We start from the raw sequence: 25,689 nt of genomic DNA, 5'->3' as shown, positions 1-25,689 counted from the left end.
TGGGTGGAAAACAAAGCATGAACAAACGTATGGGGGTGGGACCAAGGCTGGCATAGTGCATAAATGATCAAAAGTGAGGCTGAAGCCCAGGTGTGTGTCAGGGGAAGAACTAGAAAGAAAGGTGGGGCACTGAAGCTCAGTATCTGCTCCTCATTCTAAGCGCCAACTCTGTGTGCTAACCACATGAAGTGCAGTCATGATTCTTCCATTTTCCAGGTGAAGAAACCAAGGCATAAGAAGTACCTTGTCTAAAGGCTCATATCTGGTCCATGGTGCCTCTGGGATTTAACTAGGGGGTCCAGCTGTGGAGGCTGCATGCTGCCAGCTGAGCAGCTTGGACTGTCCACTCTGGCAAATGACATGCTGAGGGTTGGGGGCAGTCATCTTTCCAGCCAGGTGGGCAAGAGCTCAGACTTGGTGGTCACTTTTCTTCCACACCTGTGTAACATGGGGGACGGGGGATGTTCAGCTCACCTCTCGTGGCCCTCGTGTGGGGATTTCTAGGATAAATGCTGGGAAAGCACTGAATACACGGCACTTAGTAGGGGCTTTGCAAGTGGCTGTCCTCACCCAAACAGATCCTTCTCCAGCAAGGCTCTGCAAATGGAGCCACTTGGCTTTTTGCCTGATACCATATTCTGTTGTTTAAAATAGCGATCCTTTTAAAACAGTGATCCCAAACTTAAGCGTATGAAAGGGGTGTTTTGCAGACAATGCATAATTAACCACTTCTAAACACAGGGTGTGCCAGGCTCCCTCAAAGCTGTTAATTATTCTTCATTAGTGATCTTAAATTAATGTAAAATAATCCTGGAGCTCTGCCAGAGGCTGGGGCAGGAGGAGGAGCAGAGCCGCTTATTTCAACTAGTAAACGGAACAATCTTCACCGGGCTCCTCTGCAGTCTGCCTTGGTTTGGGGGAGGTGCCTCTATAGCCTCTTTAGCTCTGGCCCCAAGGCTATTGTGGGAGGCGGCGAGCCCTCTCCCAGGTTCCCAGAGCTCAGCAGACCTCAGGGTACTTTGGTTAGTGAAAGAGTTCAGGTGGGAAGGAAATGTGGAGAATAGTAAACCCATCGCCCAGCTTCGGAAATAAGTTGTTAGTGATGTGGTCCACCACCCCTGTGGACCACTCCACAAATCTGATCCCCTCCCTGCCTCCCCAGAGCTCAGCCTAAACAGTCCCTCTGGTTTGATGTGTAGATTTCCCATGCAAAATTTTTAATTGTTATAGGCACATAGTTAAGTGTATATATTTATGAAGTATATGAGATGTTTCGATACAGGCACACAATGTGAAATATACACATCATGAAGCATGGGGTATCTATCCCCTCAGGCATTTATCCTTCAAGTTACAAATAATCCAATTCTACTCTTTCACTTATTTTAAAATTGTGCAATTCAGTTATTGACTGCAGTCACCCTATTGTGCTATCAAATAGCAGGTCTTACTCACTTACTCATTCCTTCTATTTTCTGTACTCATTAACCGTCCCAACCTGCCTCTCTGTCCCCCCACTACCCTTCCCAGCCTCTGATAACTGTCCTGCCCTCTATGTCCATAAGTTCAATCATTTTGCTTTTAGATCCCACAAATAAGTCAGAACATGTGACTTTTGGTTTTCTGCGCCTTGCTTATTCCACTGAATGACCTCCAGTTCCATCCATGTTGTTGCAAATGGCTGGATCTCATTTTTTACGGCTGAGTAGTACTTCTATAAATGTATATACATCAATACACTAAGGTTTCTTTATCCATTCATCCATCCATCCACATTTTTTACGACGTTGCTAACACAAAAGATTGTTTATATGTCTTTAAACTTTAGATCATAGTATCATACACTGAAAGTTGCTTTTTAAAAAGTTTCAATCATTTAAAAATACACATAGAATTAAAATCCATCATCTTAACCATTGTACGATTCAGTGGCATTAAGTACATTCATATTATTGTACAATCATTCTCACCCTCCATCTCCAGAACTTTTTTATCCTCTTAAACTCCGTACCCATTAAACAGTAATGCCTCCATCCCCTCACCCGGACAGGCACCATTCTGCTTTCTTTTTCCATGAATTTCACTGCCCTGGGGACCACATACAAATAAAATCAATTCAGCATTTGTTTTGTCATGACTGGATGATTTCACTTGGCAAAGTGGCCTCAAGGTTCATCCATGCTGTAGCATGGGTCAGAATGTCCTCCCTTTTAAGGCCGAATCGTATTCCACTGTAAGTATGGTTTCATCCATGAATGGACACTGGTACTGTTCCCACCTGTTTGCTGTTGTGTGTGGTGCTGCTGTGAACATGGATGTGCAGAGATCTCTTCAAGGTGTACCTTGTTTCTTCAGTCAGCAATTTTTACTGGTAACATTTATCCATGGTGCAATGTATAGATCTCATTGATTCATTTTCACTGGTGTATAGTATTCCATGGAACAGTCATGCCCTGGTGTAAGTATCTGTTCTGTTCTTGTGTATTTTGGTGATGTCCCATTTTTTTGACATTACAGACAGGGATGCAGTGAGCACCCTACCTCCTTTTGCTTGGCTGCAGGCATTTATGGAGGTTTTGTACCAGGATGGCACATGAGTATCTTCAACTTTGCTCGGCTTAGTGAGCCTGCTTTCCAAAGCAACCCCGGCAGTGTGCGGCCTTACAAGCATGAGTGAGAGTCCCATGTCTCCACATTCTTTCTACACCCCATATTAAAAGCCAGATGGTTTTTTAATGTAAAGGGGAGAGAAAGAGAGATGAAGAGAGGAGAGCGTGTAAACGGTATGGAGGCATACCCGTAGCCTGACATAGTCCCAGGCATCCTAGAGTGAACGGTGAGGCACGCATGTGCTGTTCCCCTGGTCTGTGTAGTTCCAGGTCCTCCGTAGTAAGAGGCTTCCAAGGGTGGTAGGAACTCTGCCTGCACACCGACTTTGCAACCTCACCTTCAGCACGCTGTGGATGCCGTTGTCTGGCTTGGGATGTGGGACCAGTTCTGATCACACAAGGTGCCAACCGATCTCCCAATGTGCAAGTTTCACAGACTGCTTCTATTCGAAAGAACAGAGGCTGGGAATCTCTAAAGCACAGCATCAAGAAACTCACTTCGGGACGAGCTCCCCACACTGCTGGCTCAGCAAGGGAGCTCGGTGGACGGGCTTCCAGGCACACAGCCTGGGAAGCTGGCCGAGCTTCCTGGGCTCTTCCAAGGTTGCAGAGCACCTCCTACACAGCCGATGCCCCAGGCCTCCTCTGTTGGCCGGGGAAGTTCAGTCCAGGGAGGAGTAGCTCTACAGGGGGCACTCTGGGTGGCTTTGTGGCTTGAGGGGACAGCGCAGGTTCTGAAGTCATGTGAAGTGGGGATCCAATCTGGCTGGCTTCTTTTATAATTTGCTTTTTTAAAAAAAATTATTTTTATTTATTTATTATTACTACTCGCTTTCTTGGAGTGTTCGTATGTGCTACGTAGCTTTACACGTGGTATCTCTGTTAATCCTCACAGCAGCCTTGTGAAATGGATACTATTATGTTTTCCATATTTCAGAGAAGGAAAAACTGAAGGCAGAGAGGTTAAATGACCAGCCTAAGGTCACAGAAATGAAGTGTAGTTTATCAACCCAGGTGATCAGTTCCACTGAGGTACACTATCTCGTGTCTTCTCCACACTAATGAATACTTTCTGACTCCATGTGACTGTCACAGTTGTTACAACGGTGTAACACATCATTCCAAAATTTAGTGGTTTAAAACCCCATAGAACTGCAAACTTGGGAAGAGCCTGCTCTACTCAATGTCAGATGGGGTTTGAAGACTTGGGGCTGGATTCCTAGGAAGCCTCACCTGCCCACACACCCACCCATCCACTCACCCCCTTCCTCACCTTGCAGATGCTATTGGCTGACAGCTGAGACCTTACCAGGGCTGGCAGACGAAACACCTGCAAGGGACTCCCCATGTGGCCTGGGCTTCCTCACAACATGGTGGCTGGGTCCAAGGGCAAGCAATCCAAGGGAAAGAGAGCCAAGTTGAAATGGTCAGTATTTATTTATTTATTTATTTATTTTTTTGAGACGGAGTTTCGCTCTCGTTACCCAGGCTAGAGTGCAATGGCGCGATCTTGGCTCACCGCAACCTCCGCCTCCTGGGTTCAGGCAATTCTCCTGCCTCAGCCTCCTGAGTAGCTGGGATTACAGGCACGCACCACCATGCCCAGCTAATTTTTTTTGTATTTTTAGTAGAGACGGGGTTTCACTATATTGACCAGGATGGTCTTGATCTCTTGACCTCGTGATCTACCCGCCTCGGCCTCCCAAAGTGCTGGGATTACAGGCTTGAGCCACCGCGCCCGGCTATGAAATGGTCAGTATTTATGACGAGGCCTCAGAAGACACACAGCATCACTTCTGTGGCATTATCTTCACCAGGGCAGTCAAAAAAAGTGCTGCCCAGGCCCATGGTGGGGGACTTAAATTCTACCACCGATCAGGGGTGGCAAAGTTCTGGGAGAGTGTGTGGGACAGGAGATGAGGTTGTGGCCATGTTTGGAAGTAGACTGCCACAATAGCAAATCACTTCTCCACTCTGACTCTTAGCATCCTGGGGTTGGGAAGAGAACCTAACAGGTGTGGGGGCCCTTCGGACCCAGTGGCATTCAATCGATGGTGGGTTTTCTTTTTTTTTTTTTTTTTTTGAGACGGAGTTTCACTCTTGTTACCCAGGCTGGAGTGCAATGGCTCAATCTCGGCTCACCGCAACCTCCGCCTCCTGGGTTCAGGCAATTCTCCTGCCTCAGCCTCCCGAGTAGCTGGGATGACAGGCACGCACCACCATGCCCAGCTAATTTTTTTGTATTTTTAGTAGAGACGGGGTTTCACCATGTTGACCAGGATGGTCTCGATCTCTCGGAACCTCGTGATCCACCCGCCTCAGCCTCCCAAAGTGCTGGGATTACAGGCTTGAGCCACCGCGCCCGGCGGTTTTCTTTTTCTTAATGGAGTAAGTTGAAATAAAGTGTGGTGATTATTCAAGAAAGGGGGCAGTCATTTCAGCTGGGGGAGCAGGAGAGGATTCTTAGAGTTGTAGAGCTGAGATGAGTCTTGAGGGATGAAGAGGCATGTGCAGGTCCATGGAGGGAAGACAGTGTCCTCAGCAGAAGAGTCCTGGGAAGGACGTGCAGATGGTGCCTCGTGTCTGATGGAGCCTTTGGTGGAGGGCAACAGAAATCGCCCAGGCCAACTACAGCGAAAGGAGAGTTTACTGAGCCACTCTTGGGAGTTCAGGGGACCAGCAGGAAGCTAGAGAAGTGGATTAGGAGCCGGGGCAGCTGGGGTGCCTACTCTGTACCCCCAGGGGCAGGCTTACAGCTGTAAACAAGCCTGTCCAGGAGCCCACAGCCCTGTGCCACCACTCAAGCTGTCAAGTCTCAGGAGAGTTTCATTGGCCGAGCTCAGGCCCTGTCCTGCCCCCTGGCAGTGCTGGGACATCTGTGGAGGAGGAGAAAGTAGAATGGAGCCTCCAGGGACCCTTGGACTTCCATGGGGCACAAGCTTCTGAATTCCCACCCCACCAGCACTGTGTCCTGTCGGGGAGAGGCCAGTCCCCGGGGGTGTGAGAATGCCGTCAGGGGAGCCTGCGTGCTGGGCAGGACCTGCACGTGGGCCTGGATTCCCTGTAGCTGCGAGCGTTAGCTCAGGCACTCCACCGGAGTGGGAAGACTCAGGAGCCGGCGTAGGCGAGAAACACCCCAGAGGGTCAGGGTCACCAGACTGGCAGGCCCTTGAGAAACTTGTCCTCAGCAGAATAGGTGCAGTGAAGAAATGAGATCAAGCATCCAGAGCTGAACCTGGCTGGTTTAGAGAGAACAGCTGATATCCTAGTGCAGGTCACGGGCTGCCTGGCCTCAGTCAGCAGGTCCTCACTGGGTCCATCCAGAGGGCATTTAAAGCCAGCGTTGCAGGTGCCAGCAGGTTCTACACTGGCTCAGTCTTTCACTATGCCCTTTCCTCCTCCCTGGCTGTCTTCCGTGTTAGCAAGATTCCACTGGTGGCAAGAGTCGGGAAACGGGTGTTAGGTTCATGGAGATTTGATTCGGGGAAACGTTCTTGCTGCGTCAAGACCTTACTAGCTTCTCACCGACAAACACTTCTTGCTCTTGGTAACTGCTGGATTTAGCACGTAAGATGAGTCCATCCGAGTGACTGTTTGTGCCTCAGCGATTTCTTGGCAGCCACCTGGTTAGACAGGCCATCCTGCCTGGGGGGCGGGCCACCCCAACCTGAGGAGCTCCACATGCCCATTGACTCTGGCAGGGGCATCTGGACCTGGGTGTTGTGAGCTGAACCCTTCCCCTGGTGGGGCCTGTCACGGACTGAAAAGCATCTCCCTAAATTCATCCGCTGACGTTGTAACCCCAGTACCTCCGAATGGGACCTTATTTGGAAATAAGGCCTTTAAAGAGGAATGAAGAAGAAATGTGGGCATTAGGGTGGACCCCAATGCAATCTGACAGGCACCCTTACAAGAAAAGGAAATTGGGCCACCTACAGAAGGAACACCATGTGAATCTCATGTGTCCACTTGCCTAGGCCATAAGGTGACTGACTGGATGTCTGGTCACATATTACTATGGGTGTGTCTGTGGGGTGTTTCTGGATGAAATGAACATTTGGATTGGGCTGAGTGAAACTGACTGCGCTCCCCATCCTGGGTGGACCTCTTCCAGTTAAAGGCCTGCACTGAACAGAAGGCTGAGTAAGAAGGACTCCTGTCTGGTGCCCGCAGGCTGGGACATCGGTATTTTCCTGCCTTCAGACTCAAACTGAAACCTGAGCTCTTGTTGGGTCTCAAGCCTGCCGGCATTTAGACTGAAACTAAGTTATTGGCTCTCCTGGGTCTCTTGCTGACTGTAGATCTTGAGACTTGTCATTCTTTGTAATCATATAATCCAATTCCTTATCTTAAAAAAAAAAATGGCCGGGTGCGGCGGCTCACACCTGTAATCCCAACACTTTGGGAGGCTGAGCCGGGCGGATCACGAGGTCAAGAGATCGAGACCATCCTGGACAACATGGTGAAACCCTGTCTGTACTAAAAATATAAAAATTAGCCGAATGTAGTGGCAGGCACCTGTAATCCCAGCTGCTCAGGAGGCCAAGACATGAGAATCACTGGAACCTGGGAGGTGGAGGCTGCGGTGAGCCAAGATCGTGCCACTACACTCCAGCCTGGGCAATAGCATGAGACTCCATCTAAAAAAAAAAGTTATATACATGCATAGATATACATATATATGTATCTGCTATTGGCTCCGTTTCTCTGGAGACCCCTGACTAATAGGCCATGTGAAGACACAGGGAGGACACTGTCACATGCAAACCAAGGAGAGAGGCCTCAGGAGAAAGTGCCTTGCTCTGACCTCCGGCCTCCAGCACTGAGAGGAAATTCATTTCTGTTGTTTAAGCCCCATGGTCTGTGGTGCTTTGTTACGGAAGCCCCCGCGAATCAATACCGGGCCTCGCTGTCTTCATCTGTGAAGTGGATACGAGGGCCTGTCCTTGGGCTCGTCAGGAGACGCCATGTGGGCACGTGTCCTGTGCCCTCAGCAGAGCTCATGCGTCTGGTGTTTGGTGGTCAGGGCTGGGATTAGGGTGAGATAAGACAGTGAGGTGTTCACTTCGGGCACAGAATTCAAGGAGTGCCAAAAAACTCAGTCATCAAGTAAAGAAAATATCGAATTGTCAAAGAAAGGCAGGCTGTTGTTTGTCTTGCGACACCATTGGTATTGCAAAGCGAAAGCGGTCATTTCCGAAGGCGCTGCAGTGTCCAGGCCCCGGGGCCCTCGTGTGCCCTGCAGAGCTGGTTCATGAGGGCTGACAAGGACGTGGGAACAGATCGAGCAATGTATGACGTTTTGCAAAATATTTTTAAAGCTTCATCAGTTTTTTCTACTTGTTCAAAATATGGGGGGCTACTTAGGTGTTTTGGGGGTGCGCATTTGCCCTTCTGCCTCAGGTTCTAACCTGACTCCATGCGGTACGGTGGCTGGCCCTGGGCTGACCCATCCGCATCCCACAGGCTCAGCCTACAGAAGTCACTGTGGCGCAGCCTCCGCATGCCACCCTGCGAGGTCCACTTTCAAAGGGCCAGCCAGGTACATTCCCCCGCAAATGTGTGTGTGAGAGGCTTACGAACCAGGGGTCGTTCTCCATAGAGAATAGCATGAGGTCGGTTGGCAGCTCTGGATGAGCTTCGAGGATTGGAGAGTAGTACCAAGTCAATGTCAATGCCCTCATTTTGAAAACCGAAGCGGGATTATGCCAGATAATGTCCTTGTCTTTAGGAAAGACACTTTGAAGGAGTAGAGGGCTTGAGGTGGGCACCTTGCTCTCAGGAAAAATGTGTATATATGCACAGGTGTGTGTGTGTGTGCGTGTGTGTGTGCGTGTGTGTGCGCGCGTGTGTGTATGTGCGTGTGTGCGTGTGTGTGTGTGTGTGTATGTGCGTGTGTGTGTGTGTAGAGAAAGGAGAATATGAGAAAGCAAATGGGATACAGAGTTACCAAATGGGGAATCTGGGTGATGGCCACACAGGAGGTTGTTGTACTCTTCCTGCAACTTTTCTGTAAGTCTGCAATTCATTCAGTTGCTGAGGTTTTAGAAACAGAGCTAGAGGTTGCTGAGGGCTGGCTGCAGGTGCTCATGCAGTTCCACCCCAGACCTCCTCCACCGCCTTCTTAGTCGTTCAGGTGCCAGCCCCAGCGTCTCCTCCTCACGAAGGCCCTCCCCGTCACCTTGTCTAGGGTCGCACCGCTCCCCTCTCCTTTTGCATCACTCTGTTTTCGTTTCTTTGTTACCTTCACCATCCAGGGAAATTATCTCATTCATTTGCTCAGTGTTTGCAAATGCCGGCTCCATAAGACTGTCTGTCTTGGTCACTCCTGCCCCTCTGGCCCCCGTGTTTGGCACACAGTGGGTTCTCAAGCAACATCTGTGAACCAGGGATAGGTTAGATGATCACAGTTCTAAAGATCAGAGAACCTGGAGTCTTGTCCCTTCTGGTTATCCCCCATGGACTTGCTGGGCGACCTCGGGCAGTGTCCCACCCCCTGTGGTCCTCAGTTTCCTCATCTGTACCCAGCCCTATAGCTTTTGGATTGCATGTTGCAGAAAGAAAGTTCAAGGTTCTGCAGAGGCTGAGTTCCCCAGCTGACCCCTTTCTGCTGCAGGCGGGAACGGGCAGAGACCCTTGTCAACCAGCTGGGGCAGACCTGTCCCAACCCCCAGGTATGTCACCACCCTCCCTGATAGAGGAGAAGCGACAGAGACAATGTGCTGCATGGCTCTTACCTGTCGGCCAGTGCTCCCAAAAAGATGGGTCCAGGTAAGAGTGAGTTCACTTCTCTCCCTGGGCTTCTTTGTAACAAAAACGGGGCAGGTTTTAAGCCCAGCATCTTTGGCAGGAAACAGTATCTGTGTGAAACTCAATAACATTGTCTTGTTTTCATGGTAACCTTCTACTTACAGCAGATGATCCTAGTTTTCCATTTAAAGGAGTGATATAAGGTTTCCTTTTGAAATAAATGTATTCAGGAGTGAAATCCAACCAATGTATTATTTTGTGCGTTGCTTTTGGCTTTTTATTGTTGAAAGTGTGAAACCTGCTTGGAAGGGGAGCTGGCTGCTTGGTGAAGGTGAACCTCGGAGTTGTAAGCGAATCCCACGCCTGCATGGCACAGCTTTGCGCCTCATGCTTGAGTTTCTTGCGCCCACTCCATGCTGTTTTTCATGTTCAGTTGTTCCAAAGAGCCTCCAGAAATGTATTTTTACAGCTGGTTTGTTCAAATCAGGACCCTAACAAGACCCACACAATGCACATGTCTCGTAAGTATCCTTTTAACTAGAGGCTCCCCTTCCTTTTCCATCCTTCCAGTATTTGTTAAAGAAACAGGGCCATTTGCCCGTGGCATGTACTACATTCAGGATTAGGCTGATTGTCTCCCTCATAGTGTCATTTAAGGTGTTCCTCTGTCACCCGTAGTTCCTGTTAACTGGGAGTTAGATTAGGAAGCTTGATTAGACTCAGGTCCAATTTTTTAAGCCAGTTAATTTTAAAACAAAGATATTTAATAAATACTAGAATGGTCGATAGAGTGCAGCATAAAGGTGGGGCAGGGCGGGGCATGGTGGCTCACACCTATAATCCAAGCACTTTGGGAGACCAAGGGAAATGGATCACTTGAGACCAGGAGGAGTTCAAGACCAGCCTGGCCAACATGGCGAAACTCCATCTCTATTAAAAATACAAAAATAGCTGTGTGTGGTGGTGTATGCCCATAATCCCAGCTACTCAGGAGGCTGAGGCATGGAAATCACGTGAACCTGGCAGGAGAAGGTTGCAGTGAGCAGAGATTGCACCACTGCACTCCAACTTGGGTGACAGAGTGAGACTGTTAAAAAAAAAAAAAAAAAAGATTTTAGACAGGGCATGGTGGCTCATGCCTGTAATCCTAACACTTTGGGAGGCTGAGAAGGGAAGATTGCATGAGGCCAGGAGTTTAAGACCAGTCTGGTTAACATAGCGAGACTCCATCTCAAAAGAAAGAAAGAGAGAGAGGAAAAAAAGGAAAGGTGGAGCAAGGGTGGAGTTGAGAATGGTTTAAAGAAAGAGCGAGGGAGGGAGGAAGGAAGGAAAGAAGGAAGGTAGGAAGATAGGTAGGACGAGGGTGGAGTTGGGAATAGACTGGGAACAGAGGAGAGAAATGGAGAAGGTTCGGGCAGCAGACTTACCTCTACACGTTCGGGTATCGGGAAACAGCCCAGAGGCAGCAGATGACAAAGAAAAGAGGCAGGGTGGCCAGTGAGGAGGCGAGGCCTCAGCCTTACCAGGGTGCTGCAGTCCTCACCAGTCCTCTTCTTGGGGGTTTGTGTGGACATGTGCACCACAGGCACACACATCTCACACACCACGTGTGCACACACAAACATACTCATGCTCGTGCACAAGGGGAAGGGTTCCCATTTGGCCCCCCTTGACCTGCATGGCAAGACCCAGGGAGTTGAGATTCCAGGCCAAAGGATTGAGGCTTCTCCCAGGCAAGGTGGCTCACACCTGTAATCCCAGCACCTTGGGAGGCCAAGGTGGGAGGATTACCTGAGCTCAGAAGTTCTAAACCAGCCTGGGCAACGTGGGGAAACCCCATCTCTACTAAAATACAAAAAATTAGCCAGGTATGGTGCCATGTGCCGGTAGTCCCAGCTACTCAGGAGGCTGAGGCAAGAGAATTGCTTAAACCCGGGAAGCAGAGGTTGCAGTGAGCCAAGATCGCACCACTGCACTCCAATCTGGGCAAAAGAGCGAGACTCCATCTGAAAAAAAAAAAAAAAAAAAGAATTGAGGCCTCTCAGCACCACAGAGTGGGGATTGAAGGGAGCAGCTTTTCTTCTTTGTCTAAGGAAGGGGCTAATGAATAGGCACAGCCTGCAACAAAAGGGATTTAGGTTAGACATTGAGAAGGACTTCCAAGCCAGCCAAGGAGAGCTGTGTTACATTGTGGTTATGAAGTGTGTCTCAGAGCAAAGCTGCTTCGGTTAATTCCCAGCCCTGTCATGTTAGAACATATAGCCCTGGGCATGTCTGGACCTCTCTCTGCCTTCCTAAGCATTAAATGAATTAGTCACACGTGGAGCGGTGGCTACAAGAACCATTCAGTAGCCCTTAGGTATTACCGTTCTTGTGTTTATGGGGAGCTGTGTCACCTTGGGAATTTTAAAGATGGCCACAGCCAGAAACTTTTGAGACTAGAGGCTAAGAAGGGCAGTTGCTTTGTATTTGTGATCTTCTGTATAGCTTTACACAGTGCAGTCACACAGCATTGGCTCCTTCCATTTGTTTCATCTTCACGACCCCTGGAGATAGGTCCATTTTTCTCCCCGTGATGTGGATGAAGGCCCTGAGGGAGGCCAGCAGGTGTGAGGAATGGCTTGTGAGGACCCCTTGACCAGTTCAGGTCTCAGAGTCAGGACTCCTGATCCGGAGTCCCAGATCTGTGGCTTCCATGCTGTGTGACCCCAGGGCAAGTCACCTCCCACCTCTGAGACTCCATTCTTCATCTCCAACACTGAGGAATGAAGCTGGAGCCTCTGGTGCCTGTGTGGTCTAATTTCCCGCCTAGAATATCTGAGCACAAACCCTGATGATCAAACCCAGTACTGCCTGCCTTCCCCATGGCTGAAAGGAAACCTATCAGAACCCTCAGAAGGGACAACCCATGGGGACTGGCTGTCACTTTGACTGACTGCTAATGTCAGTCCTGCCATCTGGAGTGCCATCTGTCCCATGGGTACCCAATTTTAGGGTCTGGCTCTGCCCTGACCCTAGTTGGGGTCACCTTAGCAAGGTCTTGGAAAGACATCCCCCAAACAACCTCCACCCAGATGCTCAAGATCCTGTTTCTACCCTCCCGTGGCATAACTCAGTAAGATCGTGCAATTGTCTTTATACTTCCTGCTGGCCCAGCCTGGCCCAGCCTCAGGGGACAGCTGACAAACAGAGGCCAGACAGTGAGCAGGCCCTGGCCCCAGATCCCACCCTGGCAAGTCATGTCCCTTATCTGGGACTCAGTTTTATTTGGAAAATGAGGGCAGAGGGGTCAAGTGAGCTAGTTGTTCATTCATTCATTCATTCAGCAGGTATTCATTCATTCACTTCACCCCTGGGCCAAACCCTATGCTCGAGGCATGAGAAATGGATAAGCAAACCCCTTATCTGCCCTCCTGTCACTTCCAGTCTGTCATTTTCAGCCTTGTAGGGCTGTGAGGGGCGACAAGCATCTTTGGAGCTGAAGCAATCATGGGCGGTTTCCTGGGGGAGGAGGCAGCTAAGCGGACCTTGAAGTGGGAGGAGCAGAGGATACAAGAGGTAGCCTGTTGGCCAGACACTCACAGATGTATTTTATTTGGCTTGCATTGGATTAGCTTACATATCATTGTAAATTTGAATTTGCTGCAAACATAAAAATCAAGAGCTTTTATGTAAGAACCTGGATTTCTGACATCTGAAAAATCAGGGCCCTTTTTCCTGCAGAGCAGCCGTCAGCCAGAGCCGAGCTGCCGTTGTTCTGTTTGACCAGAGTCCCCGCATTCTGCCCTGCCTCATCATCCCTCCGAACCTGCTCCCACCCGCCATCCCTGGGTCCCCGTCACCATGGAGGGAACCTCCATTTTTCTAGTTGCTCATGCCAGAAACGCAGGCATCATCTTCCCCTCCTCTTTTCTCTCTCGCCCCTCATCTTATGGATCAGATGTTTCTCCCGGTCCTACTTTGAGAATGTCTCTAGAAGCCATTTGTCCCCACCTTCCCGTCCACCACCCCAGTCCAAGCAACAGGTCCTCCCTGGCCCCTGCCTGGGCGATCGCCCCCTTATGCTCTCTTCTCTGCACAGCAGGTAAAGTGAGGCCCTGCAGGCCAAGTCTGGCAGCTTGGACGCCAACCCTTTGTGTTCCCTAAGGTGGACGTGGGGAAACTCTTCTCTGCCGTCTTTCCCAGCTCCTGCCCTGAAGTCAGTGCCCAGCCCCTGCCTGTGCACTGGGACGTTAGTGGCCATCCCAGGCCCAAGACAAGATGGGGGAACTCTGGATTCCAGCTCCCCGGGAGGCTGAGAGCCTACCATTGTCCTCCAAGACGCAACACTCTTAGCACCCTGGACTTGCATTTTTCCATTTGGAAAATCGGGCCACCCCAGAACCCCATCCTCAAAGGGATTCAGGGTTTTGAAGTTCAGCCAACTCAGTGTGTGTGCCTTCCTGTGCCTTGCCTGGCTCTGGGCACCATTGGAAGACTGCAGATATAGATGACAAGTGATTTATTTTGTTTGCAGCCTCCAGAGCTTCAGCTTTGGAGTCAGATAGGCAGAGTTGGGTTTATATATCATCCTGAGTATCTAACCTCGGCATCTGAACCTCAGTTTATTAATTTGTGGGAAAAAAAGGTGGGGAGATCATAACTGCTGCTTTATAGGGTGATTGTGCAAAGAACTAAGCAGCATAGATCTCTTCGCCCTCCCCTGCTCATGTGAGCTCTCAGAGCATGAAGGAGGGGTGCAGAGACACGTCATCCAAGCACAGGGAAGCAAGGGCTGCAGGCCAGGCTCCGGGAACAGAAAGGATGCGGGGCAGAAAACCATGGACTGCTGGCCAGGGGAAGCGTATTGCCCAGAGGAGTGACCTAGTTTATATGCCTTCTTCATGGCACAGCCCACTGTGGGAAATCGTTTTCTTTTGCTCCCTTGGTACGGAAGGAAGGCCAGCCCCACCAGGCTCCACAGTTTTGTTCATCAAGTCCTCAATTGATATCTGGCACAAAGTAAGGCAATCAATGAATGTTGACTGGATGGAGGAACAAGCCAATGGAAAACTGGCTTCCTAGAGGAGGTGTCCTTTGAGTTGAGCCTTGAGCATTGGGTCCTGGCAGGAAACATGGGTCACTACACAAGCTCCCTTGCAGTGTGGCACGTGATGGGTCTGTGTGCAGGGTGGGATGGGGTTCAGGGAGCTGGGCACCTGGGCTGGCAGCCGGGGGGAGCCCTAATCAGCCCTGGGCCAGAGGGTTGTGGGAGAGGACAGTTTTATGAACCAGAAAGAGAGAGACCTGGGTACAAAGGCCACCCATCAGGATGTCCGGGAAGTCGTGGCTGCCAAGAGGCACAGGAAGCAAGGAGAGAGGTGTAGGAATGAGTACCTTGACCTACTGTTCTCTCCTCCACCTCCTGATCTCCTGCCAGGGCCCCTGCTGGCCACCCCGTCAGGATAGGAGGCAGTGGGAGTCTGGGAGCTGTGGTCCTGGGCCCAGAGCAGACTAGGGCATGTGGAGAATAACTGGCCAATGTGTGTAGAATTCCTGGCCGAGGGTGGACAGGCCTGGAGATCTGGGAGGACTCAGGTGTGTTGTGATGGAGTGGGGGCCACTTGGGGGTGTCAGGAGGCTCAGTGCAGAGGGAAGATGGCAAAGGGCCTTGCCCACTTCACCCTGGTCTCCTGTGGGTGACGGTCAGTGTGGGAGAGTGAGTAGAACAGGAGAGGCTGCACAGACCCCCAGTGGGCAACGAGGGATCTCATACTGTCACCTGTAGTTCTCCAGGCTGAGTTAGGTATAGGGTACCCATTTTGTGGGTGAGACGGATGTGGAACAGTGGCTTGCCGCTTAAGCCAGAGGCAGAAGTTGGAGAGTCTCAAGACCCTAAGACCACAGGCAGACACATCTCCACATGTGAGGAGAGGGCACACATCCAGCGAGGCCTGGAGGCCCGACAGGGACTCATCCACCCTCACTCAGCTTCTAGAATAGGGAGCACCTCCTCCAGTCCTCATCCTCCCAAGCTGGGTCCCCTTTGACTCTGCCCTCCCACTGTGCCAGCTGCCTTCCTCAAGTGCGCACAGCCCCTGAGCTCTGTCCCGCCCTCAAAGGCCAAGTTCACAATGGCCTCAGCATCTCCCAGGGAACAAATGTGTTCTATCCTTTGCCTGGGTGGCAGTGACTTCATCCCTAGCAGGCTGTGTGAGTCACTAGACTGAGGGTGGAGGGTCAGCCAGTTCTCTGCAGAGCCCAGCTTTGGCCCTGTGGCTGGGGAGATAGAATGGCTGAGGGGGTGAAGGCTCCATGCAGACCTGCCCTTGCTTCCTCCGCTCTTGCTAGGGCTCCCTGTGCCCTACAGGGCAACTGGCCCAGATTACCCAGCACATGCCTAGCAGTGCCAGGGGCTTTTTAGGTGACATCTGGTGTATACTGAGTGCACTCTCTGTTTTAGAAACCATTATGAACTGCCCATGCTGTCCTGCATGCAATGATGTTGAGAGGTTAAGTCTTATACCCAGGGTGACACAGTTCTGTGGTATCACTTATTCCTCATCACAGCCAAGAGGGCAGAGATTTTTATTCCTATTTTGCAAAGGGACACACTGAGTCTCTGCAAGAGGAAGTAGCTTGTGTAGGGACAAAGTAGTCAAAGAAGAGTAAGGAGTGCTCTGTTCTCAAGGATGAGCCCCCTGAGGATGGCAAAGACAGAGTGTGACATGTCCCCAATGAGTGGATGGATGGGTAGATGGGTGAATGGATAGACAGATGGGTGGATCGGTGGATGGATGGACAGATGGGATAGATGGATGGATAGATGGGTAGATGGATGGATGGATGGGTGGATGAAAGATGGATGGATGGGTGGATGGATGGACTGGATGGATGGATGGGTGGATGAATGGATGGAGGATTGGATGGATGCCGGATGGATGGGTGGATGGGTGGATGGATGGATGGATGGAGGAGTGGATGGATGCCGGATGGATGGGTGGATGGGTAGATGGATGGATGGATGGGTGGATGGAAGATGGATGGATGGGTGGATGGATGGACTGGATGGGTGGATGGATGGATGGATGGATGGGTGGATGGGTGGATGGGTGAATTAAGGCTCATTTGTAATAAATTCAAGTTTACAATAATATGTAGGCAACATACGATATGTGGATGGGTGAATGGATGGACAGATGGGTGGGTGGATGGATAGATGGATGAATAGATGGACAAATGGATGGGTGAGTGGATGGGTGGATGGATGGATGGACGAATGGAGTGATAGATGGGTGGATGCGCAGGTGAGCAAACTGATGGATGGATGGGTGGATGAGGGGATAAATGAATGGATGATAGGAAGGAAGATGATGGATGGATATGTGAATAGATGAATGAATCTATGGATGATTCATTGGAGAGGAAGGTATATGGATGTGTGAATATATGAATGAGTGGGTAGAGAAAAAGTGGGTAAGCAGAGGCTGCTTCCACCCACAACAGACATTGAGAAAACTTCCCCTCCTAGGAGGACAGGCCAGATAAACATTTGAATGGAGCCCTTGGTCTGTGTGGCACCAGGAAGTGAGACCTGTATGAAAAGTGACAGGGAAGCAATGTCCAAGGGAGAGTTTCCTCAGGTCAGTGGGGTTCTATGATGGAATGTGGAGCCTTAAAGAAAAAAACAAGAATGGGGAGCCTTGAAAGGTAGTGAGCTTCACATCACTGAGAGTGTTCAAGCAGAGGCTGGGCAGCCACTCCCGCTCCATGCTGTGGAGGAGCCCCTGTGATGACACGGACGAAGAAGAATTTGGGTTCTCGGGTCCCCCAGGGAGGCCACAGCCTTTGTAGAAACCCATCTTGCTTTTGGATTAAAAGATTTTTCCTGGCTTGGGGGACAGAGAAGCGTGCAGCTGCTATGTGGGAATCAGGCTGGAATCCGAGACAGATTTCCCATTCTGCACAGGCCAGGGCCGGGGACCTGGGGACAGAGCAAGGCTTTGGAGGCCTGGCCCCACTCTCCCTGTTTCTGCAGATAAGTGATGACCCTCTCTGTGCCTCAGTTTCCCCCTGGGAAAATAGAGGCCCTGCTGCCCACTGTACATGATGCCCAGGGCCCTGCAGGGTGCCAGGTGCTGGATGCACCTGCCCTTTTGGGGGACCTCCTGGGGGCTGTAAGTGGGGAGAAGTATATCGTGAGTGTTGACCTTGGTCTGTGAGTCATTATCCCTGGGGGCCCTGCCTGGGAAGCCCCAGCTGCCTGGCCTGGGCTGGGCCTGGGAGCAGCTGGCGGGGGCCAAGGTGGGGGCTCAAGCTGGGGCCTCAGTCTGGAAATGCCCCAGACTCAGCCTGGGCCCAGACCCCAACCAAGGCCCTCAACTGCTCAGAGAGACTCCAGCCCTTCATCCCACCCCACCCCATCCCTACAGAGAGGAACCAGCTCGTACCCTGACTCCAGCATGGGCTCTTACAGCCAGACTGGCAGGGTTCAGATCCCGCCTCCACTTCCTAGGTCTGTGACCTGGGGTAAGTGACTTCCCTGTCTGTGCCTCAGTTTCCTCACATGTAAACCAGCACTAATCATAAAATCCACTTTGTAAGGGCATTGGGAGAACTGGATGCGTTAGTTCTGGGCTTAAGGAAGGCTTAGGCCAGTTCCCAGGGCTCCACAAGCCCACAGTGGCCTGAGGTGAATCTAAGGCCAGAGGGGGCCGACCACACTCAGCATCAAATAGCAGAGAAGTGGCCCAGCCCGGGCTGGAAACCGTCTTACTTACCAGCTAGAAGCCTTCTCACCCACCAGCTGGAGCCCCTCCGGGTCAGCCACTGTCCAGGGGAGCAGCCCTGATTTTGTCTTTATTTGGCTTTGCATCCACTTAGCAAAGGCTTTCTCTGGGAGTGAGGTGGCAGAGCAGCCCCTTCCTCCACCCTGGTCTTGGCCAGCTGGTTGGTGGGCTGGGCTGCAGGCTTCGAGCGCCTTTGGGCCTCTGGGGAGATGGGGAGGATGTGGGCCCGCCCTCGCCTCCCCGCCCACCTCCCTCTCTGTGAGCTGAGCTCGCCTCGCCCATCCCAGGCCAGCCTCTGGACACAGGGCCAGCCCCTCGGCTCCGCAGCTGAGCTTTTCCTCACCGGCGGACGCCCCTCACCCGTCCCGCCCTGAGTGACTCACTGCTCCCCTGGCCCGCAGCCACCGCTGTCTCCTGGCAGGAGGCAGGCTCAAGGTTGTGCAGAAGCCACAGGGTCTAGTGTGTGAGGGCTGCTCGGCCAGGAGGGTCTGGAGCAGCTGGACGGGACCAGGGCACAGAGGCTGGCCAGTGGACAGCGGGGCTGGTGGCTCAGCCCTTCAGTGGCCTGTGGCAGCTGGTACCTGCTCTTTCCCCTGGCTTTGGGGGCTTTTCGTTCTTCTTCCCACCATGAAAAAGGAAGGGACCTGAGAATCCGTGAAGAGAGCCGGTTCCTGGCCAGGAGGAGACGCTAAGTGGTGGGACAGTGGTGGCAGGTCCCTCGGCCACTCACTCCTCCGCTGAGCCAGGCATGAAGGGGGATGGCGGTGCCGTGTGGAGCCTCATGTGGAAGTACTGCATCTCTGTGAGGACACTCAGGTACCGGGACGCGTGCGTGGCTGCTCTGTCTGGTGGTCGACTGGTGGGCTGGATGGTCTGCATGGCGGTACAGGGTCCAGGAAGGAGCTGGGATGGAGGGAGACAAAGCAACTTTCAGACTCTGGTGGAGCAGGAGGAGGAGAGTGGAACAGTGGCCAAGGGCTGTGTGGCATTTGGCTGGGACCCAGAGCACCCCTTCAGGAAAGAAACACCAAGGGCAGGTACAGCATGCGTTACATAACATGCTGCATGGGGCGCTGCTGTGTGACCCTGGCCCTGCCCCACAGCCTCTCTGAGCCTGATACCCACCAGCGAAATGGGGCTCACATTCATCCCTTAAGCGCTTGGTGTAGTGATTCCTTCGTGTGTCTGTAAATGTCAGTGACTGAGTGGCCGAGGGCTCAGCCGGGACTGAGGCACCAGCCTGCCCAGGTTTAATGCTGGCTTTGGCGTTATTAGTGGTGTGAAGTGGCTTCACCTCTCTAGCCAAAGTTTCCCATCTGCACATCCTTTTAGGATTGTCGTGAGGATTTAGTGAGGTAATACACACTAAGATCAGGGCCTGGCACAGTGCCAGCATTCAGTCAGTGTCAGATATGTTGATCCTCGCCGTTGAGCCTTCTCCCTAGCTGGACAGCTGTGGGGGCAGTGCCGGTATCTGGAATGGCGGCAGTGCAGTGGGAATGGAAGGGTGGAGCAAAGCTCCTTAGCCCCCTGGGGAGGGGACACCACCCGTGTCGCTCCAGCCTCTGCAGCCACCAGAAGGAGGGAGACTAGGAAGCAGGAAGCCGGGTTCCGTGTGATCTCAGGCAAGGCTGGAGTCTCCTCATCTGTAAAGGGGAACTGCATGGAGCCAGAATTTGTTTATGGGAGGGCTTAGAGGCAGCCACCTATTAGGAAGATGTGTTTGTACTTGGATACCACTTAAGGGTGTACTTTTTTTATTGAAACGGATGGATTTGCAACAGGTAAGGGATTGAAAGATTGTTCCTGTTTCTACCCTCACTACCTGGTATATAAACTTTATAAACTTTCCTGCCTGCCTTCTATTTCTCCTTCCCTTGTTTCTTTCTTTCCTTTCTTCCTTCCTTCCCAAAATAGTTGTGACAGCTTACAGAAAATACCTACAATAAAATAATTAATTTTAAAAAATCAGAAGCCGGGCATGGTGGCGTGTGTCTCTAGTCCCAGCTACTGGGGGGGGGCTGAGGCAGGAGGATTGCTGGGGCCCACACTAAGGGTAGTGTACGATGATCATGCCTGTGAGTAGCCGCTGCCCCCCAGCCTGAGCAACACAGTAAGACCCCATCTCTGAAAATAAAAAAAAATAAAAAATAAATCAGGGGTAGAAGAACCACAATTTAGACTAGGACGTCATGAGCTAGGGTAGAAAAATGGAACAAAACAGATATACAGGGTCCGGAGGTTCTTCTGTTGGGGTAAAAATTGCCAACTTTCCTGGCAGCCGAAAGGAAAGGGGAAACCCAGCCACGCAGTTCGCTCTCACTGTAATAAGAAACCATAATTACAGTGGCCATAGTTGTCTCTGCTGCTAGGTAAGAGTGTCTGGGGGCCGGGGCCTGAGCCTCAGTGGTGGACCTTGGGCCTGGGAAGGTTTGAGGGAGCTGGGCAGACAGTGAGGGCTGCAGCGTTCTCTTGGGACAAGGATGCTGGCTGGCTGTGGGAAAGGAGAGAGGCGGAGCTCAGCCCTGGAGTGAGTCAGTGGCTGCCTGCCCCTGCCGCAGACCCTGGGACAGACCTCCTGGGTGGGTGACTGGGAAGCTGGGCCAGGCAGCGAGGTGAGCGCCCCTTTTCCTTGTGACCACAGCTGGATTTTCCTGAGTCTCATTCAGTCCCAAGGTTTCCAGGGATTGGCCCTTTGGAAACCTCAGGGCTTGTTGACAGGATGCAGAGGGCCCAGCGCTGGGAGGCCCGCCATGCCCTGCCCAAGGGTAAGCCGCTCGCTCCCTCTTGGCTGCCATTGGCCCAGATGGTCTGTAGAAGCGGCACCGCCTCAGAGAGCCTGGCAGACTGGCCTGTCTGTGCCTCAGTCTCCTCATCCACGAAGTGGGGATAATGACACAGCCACCTGACAGGGCTATGGAGTGGGGCCTTACGGGAGGGTTTGTGGTCACTGGTAGTTGTCAAGTGGTGATGGGCAGGTGGCTTCACAGGGTTGTCACGAGCACTGGCGGGTGGCCTCCTCAACACCAATGAGAGGAGAGTGGCAGGGGTGGCACCATAATTGGTACCGGGTTTGCCCCAAACCCACTCTTAGCACCCATAAGTACCAGGTGCCTCTGTGGTTAGCTGGGAGGATGGGCCTTAGGCTCCAGGAGAAGCACTCTGCCCTCTGGGCTCCTACCCCCTTCTGTTGAGAGCCCCCCAAAGGAGTAAGGCCACACCCCAGCCAGCCAGCCAGCCAGAGCAGGCCCTCTGCGGATCCCAGCCCCCTCGGCTGCCAGGGAAGCCCTGAGTCAGCAGGTCTGCAGCCCGAGGCGGGGCTGGCGGCGGCCACAGGGACAAATTGGAGGGTTGCGATCGGACAGCGCATAGTTTTCCACTTGCGTCTTCAGATTCCCCTCCGAGTGAGCCTGTTGCCCCTGGCCGGGACCCACTCACATCTGGAAAAGCGAGAGGTGTGTATGGAACAGCTGTGAGCCTGCCAGCCCTGGCTTTCTGCTCAGGGCTTTGGCGACTGCAGTCAAGGAGCCGGGAAAGGGTCTCTGGAACTTTGGCCCCAGGACTCTGGGAGCGACCATTCTGGCTGCAGGCCGTCTCCTGGACAGAACAGCTTGGGAGCTGGGCACCCCAGGGTGCAGAGCCCACAGCGGTAGGCTGTGAGATGTATAGCCCTCGGGCAAGTTGCTAAATATCTCTAGGCTCGTTTCCTTGCCTGTAGAGTTGGGGGAGCCGTGCCAGTTGGGCGGGCTTCTTGGCAAGGCCATCACTAGGTTCTGTTGGCTTGGCATCCAGCAGGATGCATGGTTGTGGCACCCCCTCCTTGTCCTCTGAGTCTCCACATGGGGGTTGGGGGGGCCCTGTGATGAAGTAGGAAGCGCACAGGCTTGGAATTCAGGCCCACCTGAGTTCTGTTCTGAAGCTTCCATGAGGCAATGCCTGGAAGCAGTAGGTACCTCTGAGGCATTGGCTGTTTGTATAACAGGCAGCCTCCCTGAGCCTGTTTCCCTGCCTGTGAGATGCATGTGGGGACACAGTAGTTCTGGAGGGCGGATGAGACCCTTCAGCCAGCTCCCTGCTCCTCCCCTCCCTGTCTCTGCCCTGGCTGGCCTTTCTCTGGGCACTCACCTCTGCCTGGCAGACAAAGGCCTTGCCCTGGGTACAGGGCAGTGCCCTGATAAGTCCACAACCCCTCTCGGGTCAGGAAGGAAGATCACTTTTGCATCTGGCATTATTTTGGAAAAGAAAGATTGTTTTGTGCCTTGAGAGCCAATAGGGCATTTGAGCTGCTTGAGGGGCTGGGGCAGCCCACTTGGACCACATGGGGCCCCGGGTGCTGGCTGGTGAGGAGTGGGGTGGCCTTGGCTGCCCTGGCCCTGCCCCCCTCTGCCTTTCCACCACGGCTCAGTCTGGGCAGGAGGGCTGTGGGCAGCTCAGCTGGCAGCCAGCCTGTGAGAGCTTCCAGGGAGCTTCCTGGACAATTAGCCATCTGATGCTCCTCTGAAGGAGGGCCAGTGGGCATTCCTCTTGGGACAGAGTGCTTCCCAGGTGGGCCATGCCTAGGCAGCTCTGATGCAGGGACATTTGTTCTCACTTGGAACTGGCACCTTCCTTCCTGCGGTCCCTGCTGCCACCCACCCACACACTGAAGTGGCCTGGCCCTGCACTCTGAGCCTCACAGCTCCCCAGCTCTGGGACAGCCCACAGAGACCAGGACTCCCTGAGGATGAGGAAGGGGCCACCAGCCTCCTCCCCACCCACCCCTCCTAGACACACCCCGGCCTATGCTGTCCATCTCCGAGAAGAGCCCAGAACTGAGTTTCGGCTGGGCAGGAGGTCCTGGGCAGAGCAGAGCAGAGCTGCCACTTCTCTGGCTCTGGGCACTGCCTGGAGCACCCACAAATTCCCTCATGGCTGCTCTCTCCTTTCACCCGTGGGTCTCACCGTTGCCTCTGCCCTGCCAGCCTGGCCTCCCTCTCCTCAGTTTGCATCTGTGCTGGAGACTGTCGTGCCCTCTCCCTGCATCAAGTCTTCGTGCAGGGGGTGGAGACCTACTCTGTGCCTGGCACTGTGCCAGGCACTAACTATCCGTTCCCACATCCAGCCAGCTAATGCCCACCCTATGAGGGGCACTGTCCCACAGCACAGAGGAGGACCTGAGTCCGAGGCTTTGCCTTACTGGTTTCCTCACTGGAGTTGTGGGTAAGGCTTTTTTGGCGAGCACCACAGGGTGGCACTTGTGGCCGAGCGCTCAGAGCCCAGCAGCCAGGCGGCATGGGCAACAGCCACCCTGGCACACGGGAAGAAGCTTTCTTCCGTCAGTCACTAAGCAGTTTGCTGAGCACCTATTGGGTGCTGGCCCGGGCTGGACCCTGGGGATATGGCAGTGAGTGAGGTGGACACCTGGGCCCTCCTGGAACGGATAGATGTTCAGGTGAGAGAGAAATGATAAACAGAAAACAAGCAAGTGAAGACGCCTTCAGACAAGGATCAGTGCCAAGAAGATAAAACTGGGAGGGATGATGGAGTGATCAGAGTGGAGGGAGCCACATGGCCTGAGGAGGTCAAGAAAGGCCTCTCCCAATGTCCATCCGTGGACAATGGATAAACATGATGTGGTCTGTCCATAGTGCGGAATATTATTCAGCCATAAAAAAGGAATGAAGTTCTGACACGTGTTGCAGCACAGGTGAACCTTGAGGACATCGTGCTAAGTGAAAGAAGCCAGGCACAAAAGACCACAGAGCGTAGGATCCCGTTTCTAGGAAACGTCCAGAACAGGCAAATCTGTAGAGACAGGAAGTAGGTTTGTGGTGATGGGGAGGGGTTCTTTTTGAGTGATGAAAATGTTCTAAACATAGATAGTGGTGACGGTTGCACCCCTCTGGGAATATACTCTTAATAAAATCATCGAACTATGCATTTTAAATGGGCAAGTTGTATGGTGTGTGAATTATATCTTAGTAAGACTGTTTGAAAAGAAAAGAAAGGGCCGTCTGCGGTGGTGGCCTTGAGTTGAGAGTGACAGGGTGGCGTGAGTTTTTGAGAATCTCGGGAAGAGCAGGTGGAGAGAGCAGCTGGTGTAAGGACCCGGAGGTGGGTGTGCACCTGCAGGAGGAAGACGGAGGAGGAGGCCGGCAGGGGTCGGGAGGGAGGGAGGAGCAGTCCCTGAGGCGGAAGGACAAGATCCTGGAGAGGGCTTGAAAGATGACTGGGGCGGGAGAGCCACAGCTGCGTAACGTCACTGTGCTTTCTGTTTTAAAACTGTCACCCGGGCTGCTGTGAGGAAATGAGACTATGGAGAGGGTGTGGTGGGGCGTGGGGGCAGGGGAGACCAGTTGAAATGTGGCTGCTGGCCACTGTTTAGATGGGAGGTTGACAATTGAGACCCAAAGAAGGAGACAGGCAGACTGGCCAGCGGTCACAGTGGGAATTCAGACAGGGACAGAACACTCCTGGTGGGGAGGAGGCTTCCTGTAGAGGGGCCTGGGCGCGGACCCTGGGAATGTCAGGATGGGCTGGTGGAGGCTCTCCAGATGGCACCCCTGTGGGGGATGTGGCCATGGGAAGACACGGCTGACCACCTTACCCTGGCCCTGCCACCCCAGGTCCCCTTTGGGCCCAAGCTGCTAAGTAAGTAGGGCACCCTCTCTCCAGGGACCCCTGTCGCACTGCCTTTGTCCTGCCGGCTCCTGCAGGCCCTCTGTGAGAGTACAGTGCCCATGTGGCCAGAGACCCAGCAGGGGCCCAGCACTCTGAACAAAGCAGCCGCCCAGGAACTTAAGTGGCCTGAAACACGATCAGCCACCAGAGACTGGCCAGGGAGGTGGTTGTATTATTTATTGACTGGGGCCTGCCCAGTGAAGCCATTTGGTCTTGCCAGACCTGGAAGGAGCCCCCTCAGCAGTGTCTGGGGGCCTTTTGGAGGGCAGGCGGGCGGGGGCCCCAGGGAGCCTGACACCCTCTCCCCTGGGCGTGGTTTCCTGGATGCCGACTGAGCAGGGAGGAAGTCAGACGTCAGGACCTACCGCTCATCCCCAGGGGCCACAGAGGCCGGCCAGGCGCTGGGCTCCAGGGAGACCTCCACCCCCTCCCCTTTGAGACTGTGAGTACCACCCACCTGGCCTGGGGAGGGGACCGTGGCAGCCCTGAGAAACCTGTCAGGCCTGGCGATGGTCAGGGCAGCCTGCTGTGGTGAGGGTCTCGGGGGCTGTCATCAGTTTTCACTGTTTCTGGGAGCTGTATTCTGTGTCCTGTTTCTCACTGCCTGGAAAGCACACGGGCCCACCCTGGGCCCGGGAGCACCATGTGTTCCCCCCTAGGCTTGAGGGGAAGTTCTCTGGCTCCCCTGCATTCGGCCAGCCCCAGGCCCTATGAGGGTTGAGAACCAGGCCCCGAAGCCCACCTGGAAGGCTGGGAGTGTTGGGTCTCTGCCTGGGACCCTCACAACCACCCTGAGAAAGACAGACTCCTGACAATGCCCAGTTTCCAGCTGAGTAAACTGAGGCCCTCAGAAATCACACAGGTGCCGGGGCGCCTGCAGCATAGTTGGTGCGTTTCCTTCC

The 25,689-nt window shown here is 52.9% G+C and overlaps 1 protein-coding gene across 9 annotated transcripts in view; it reads left to right on the top strand.

Moving 5' to 3' along the window:
* Positions 1–25,689, top strand: part of IQSEC1 (IQ motif and Sec7 domain ArfGEF 1) — a 383,968-nt gene that overhangs the window by 239,550 nt on the left and 118,729 nt on the right. The window contains exon 1 of one of the 9 annotated variants that reach the window (XM_074404077.1): positions 18,409–18,943. The exons of 7 other annotated variants lie outside the window; for them this stretch is intronic. In XM_074404077.1, coding sequence (XP_074260178.1) covers positions 18,876–18,943 — 68 coding nt within the window. In that variant the 5' untranslated portion in view covers positions 18,409–18,875. Of the gene's footprint in view, positions 1–18,408; positions 18,944–25,134; positions 25,230–25,689 lie in introns of those variants that run through there. One more of the 9 variants, XM_074404084.1, reaches the window with a different exon arrangement.

The sequence above is a fragment of the Saimiri boliviensis genome, chromosome 8, assembly GCF_048565385.1.
Source record: "Saimiri boliviensis isolate mSaiBol1 chromosome 8, mSaiBol1.pri, whole genome shotgun sequence".
Classification (NCBI taxonomy): Eukaryota; Metazoa; Chordata; class Mammalia; order Primates; family Cebidae; genus Saimiri; species Saimiri boliviensis.
This window is presented reverse-complemented; position numbering and strand designations above follow the sequence as displayed.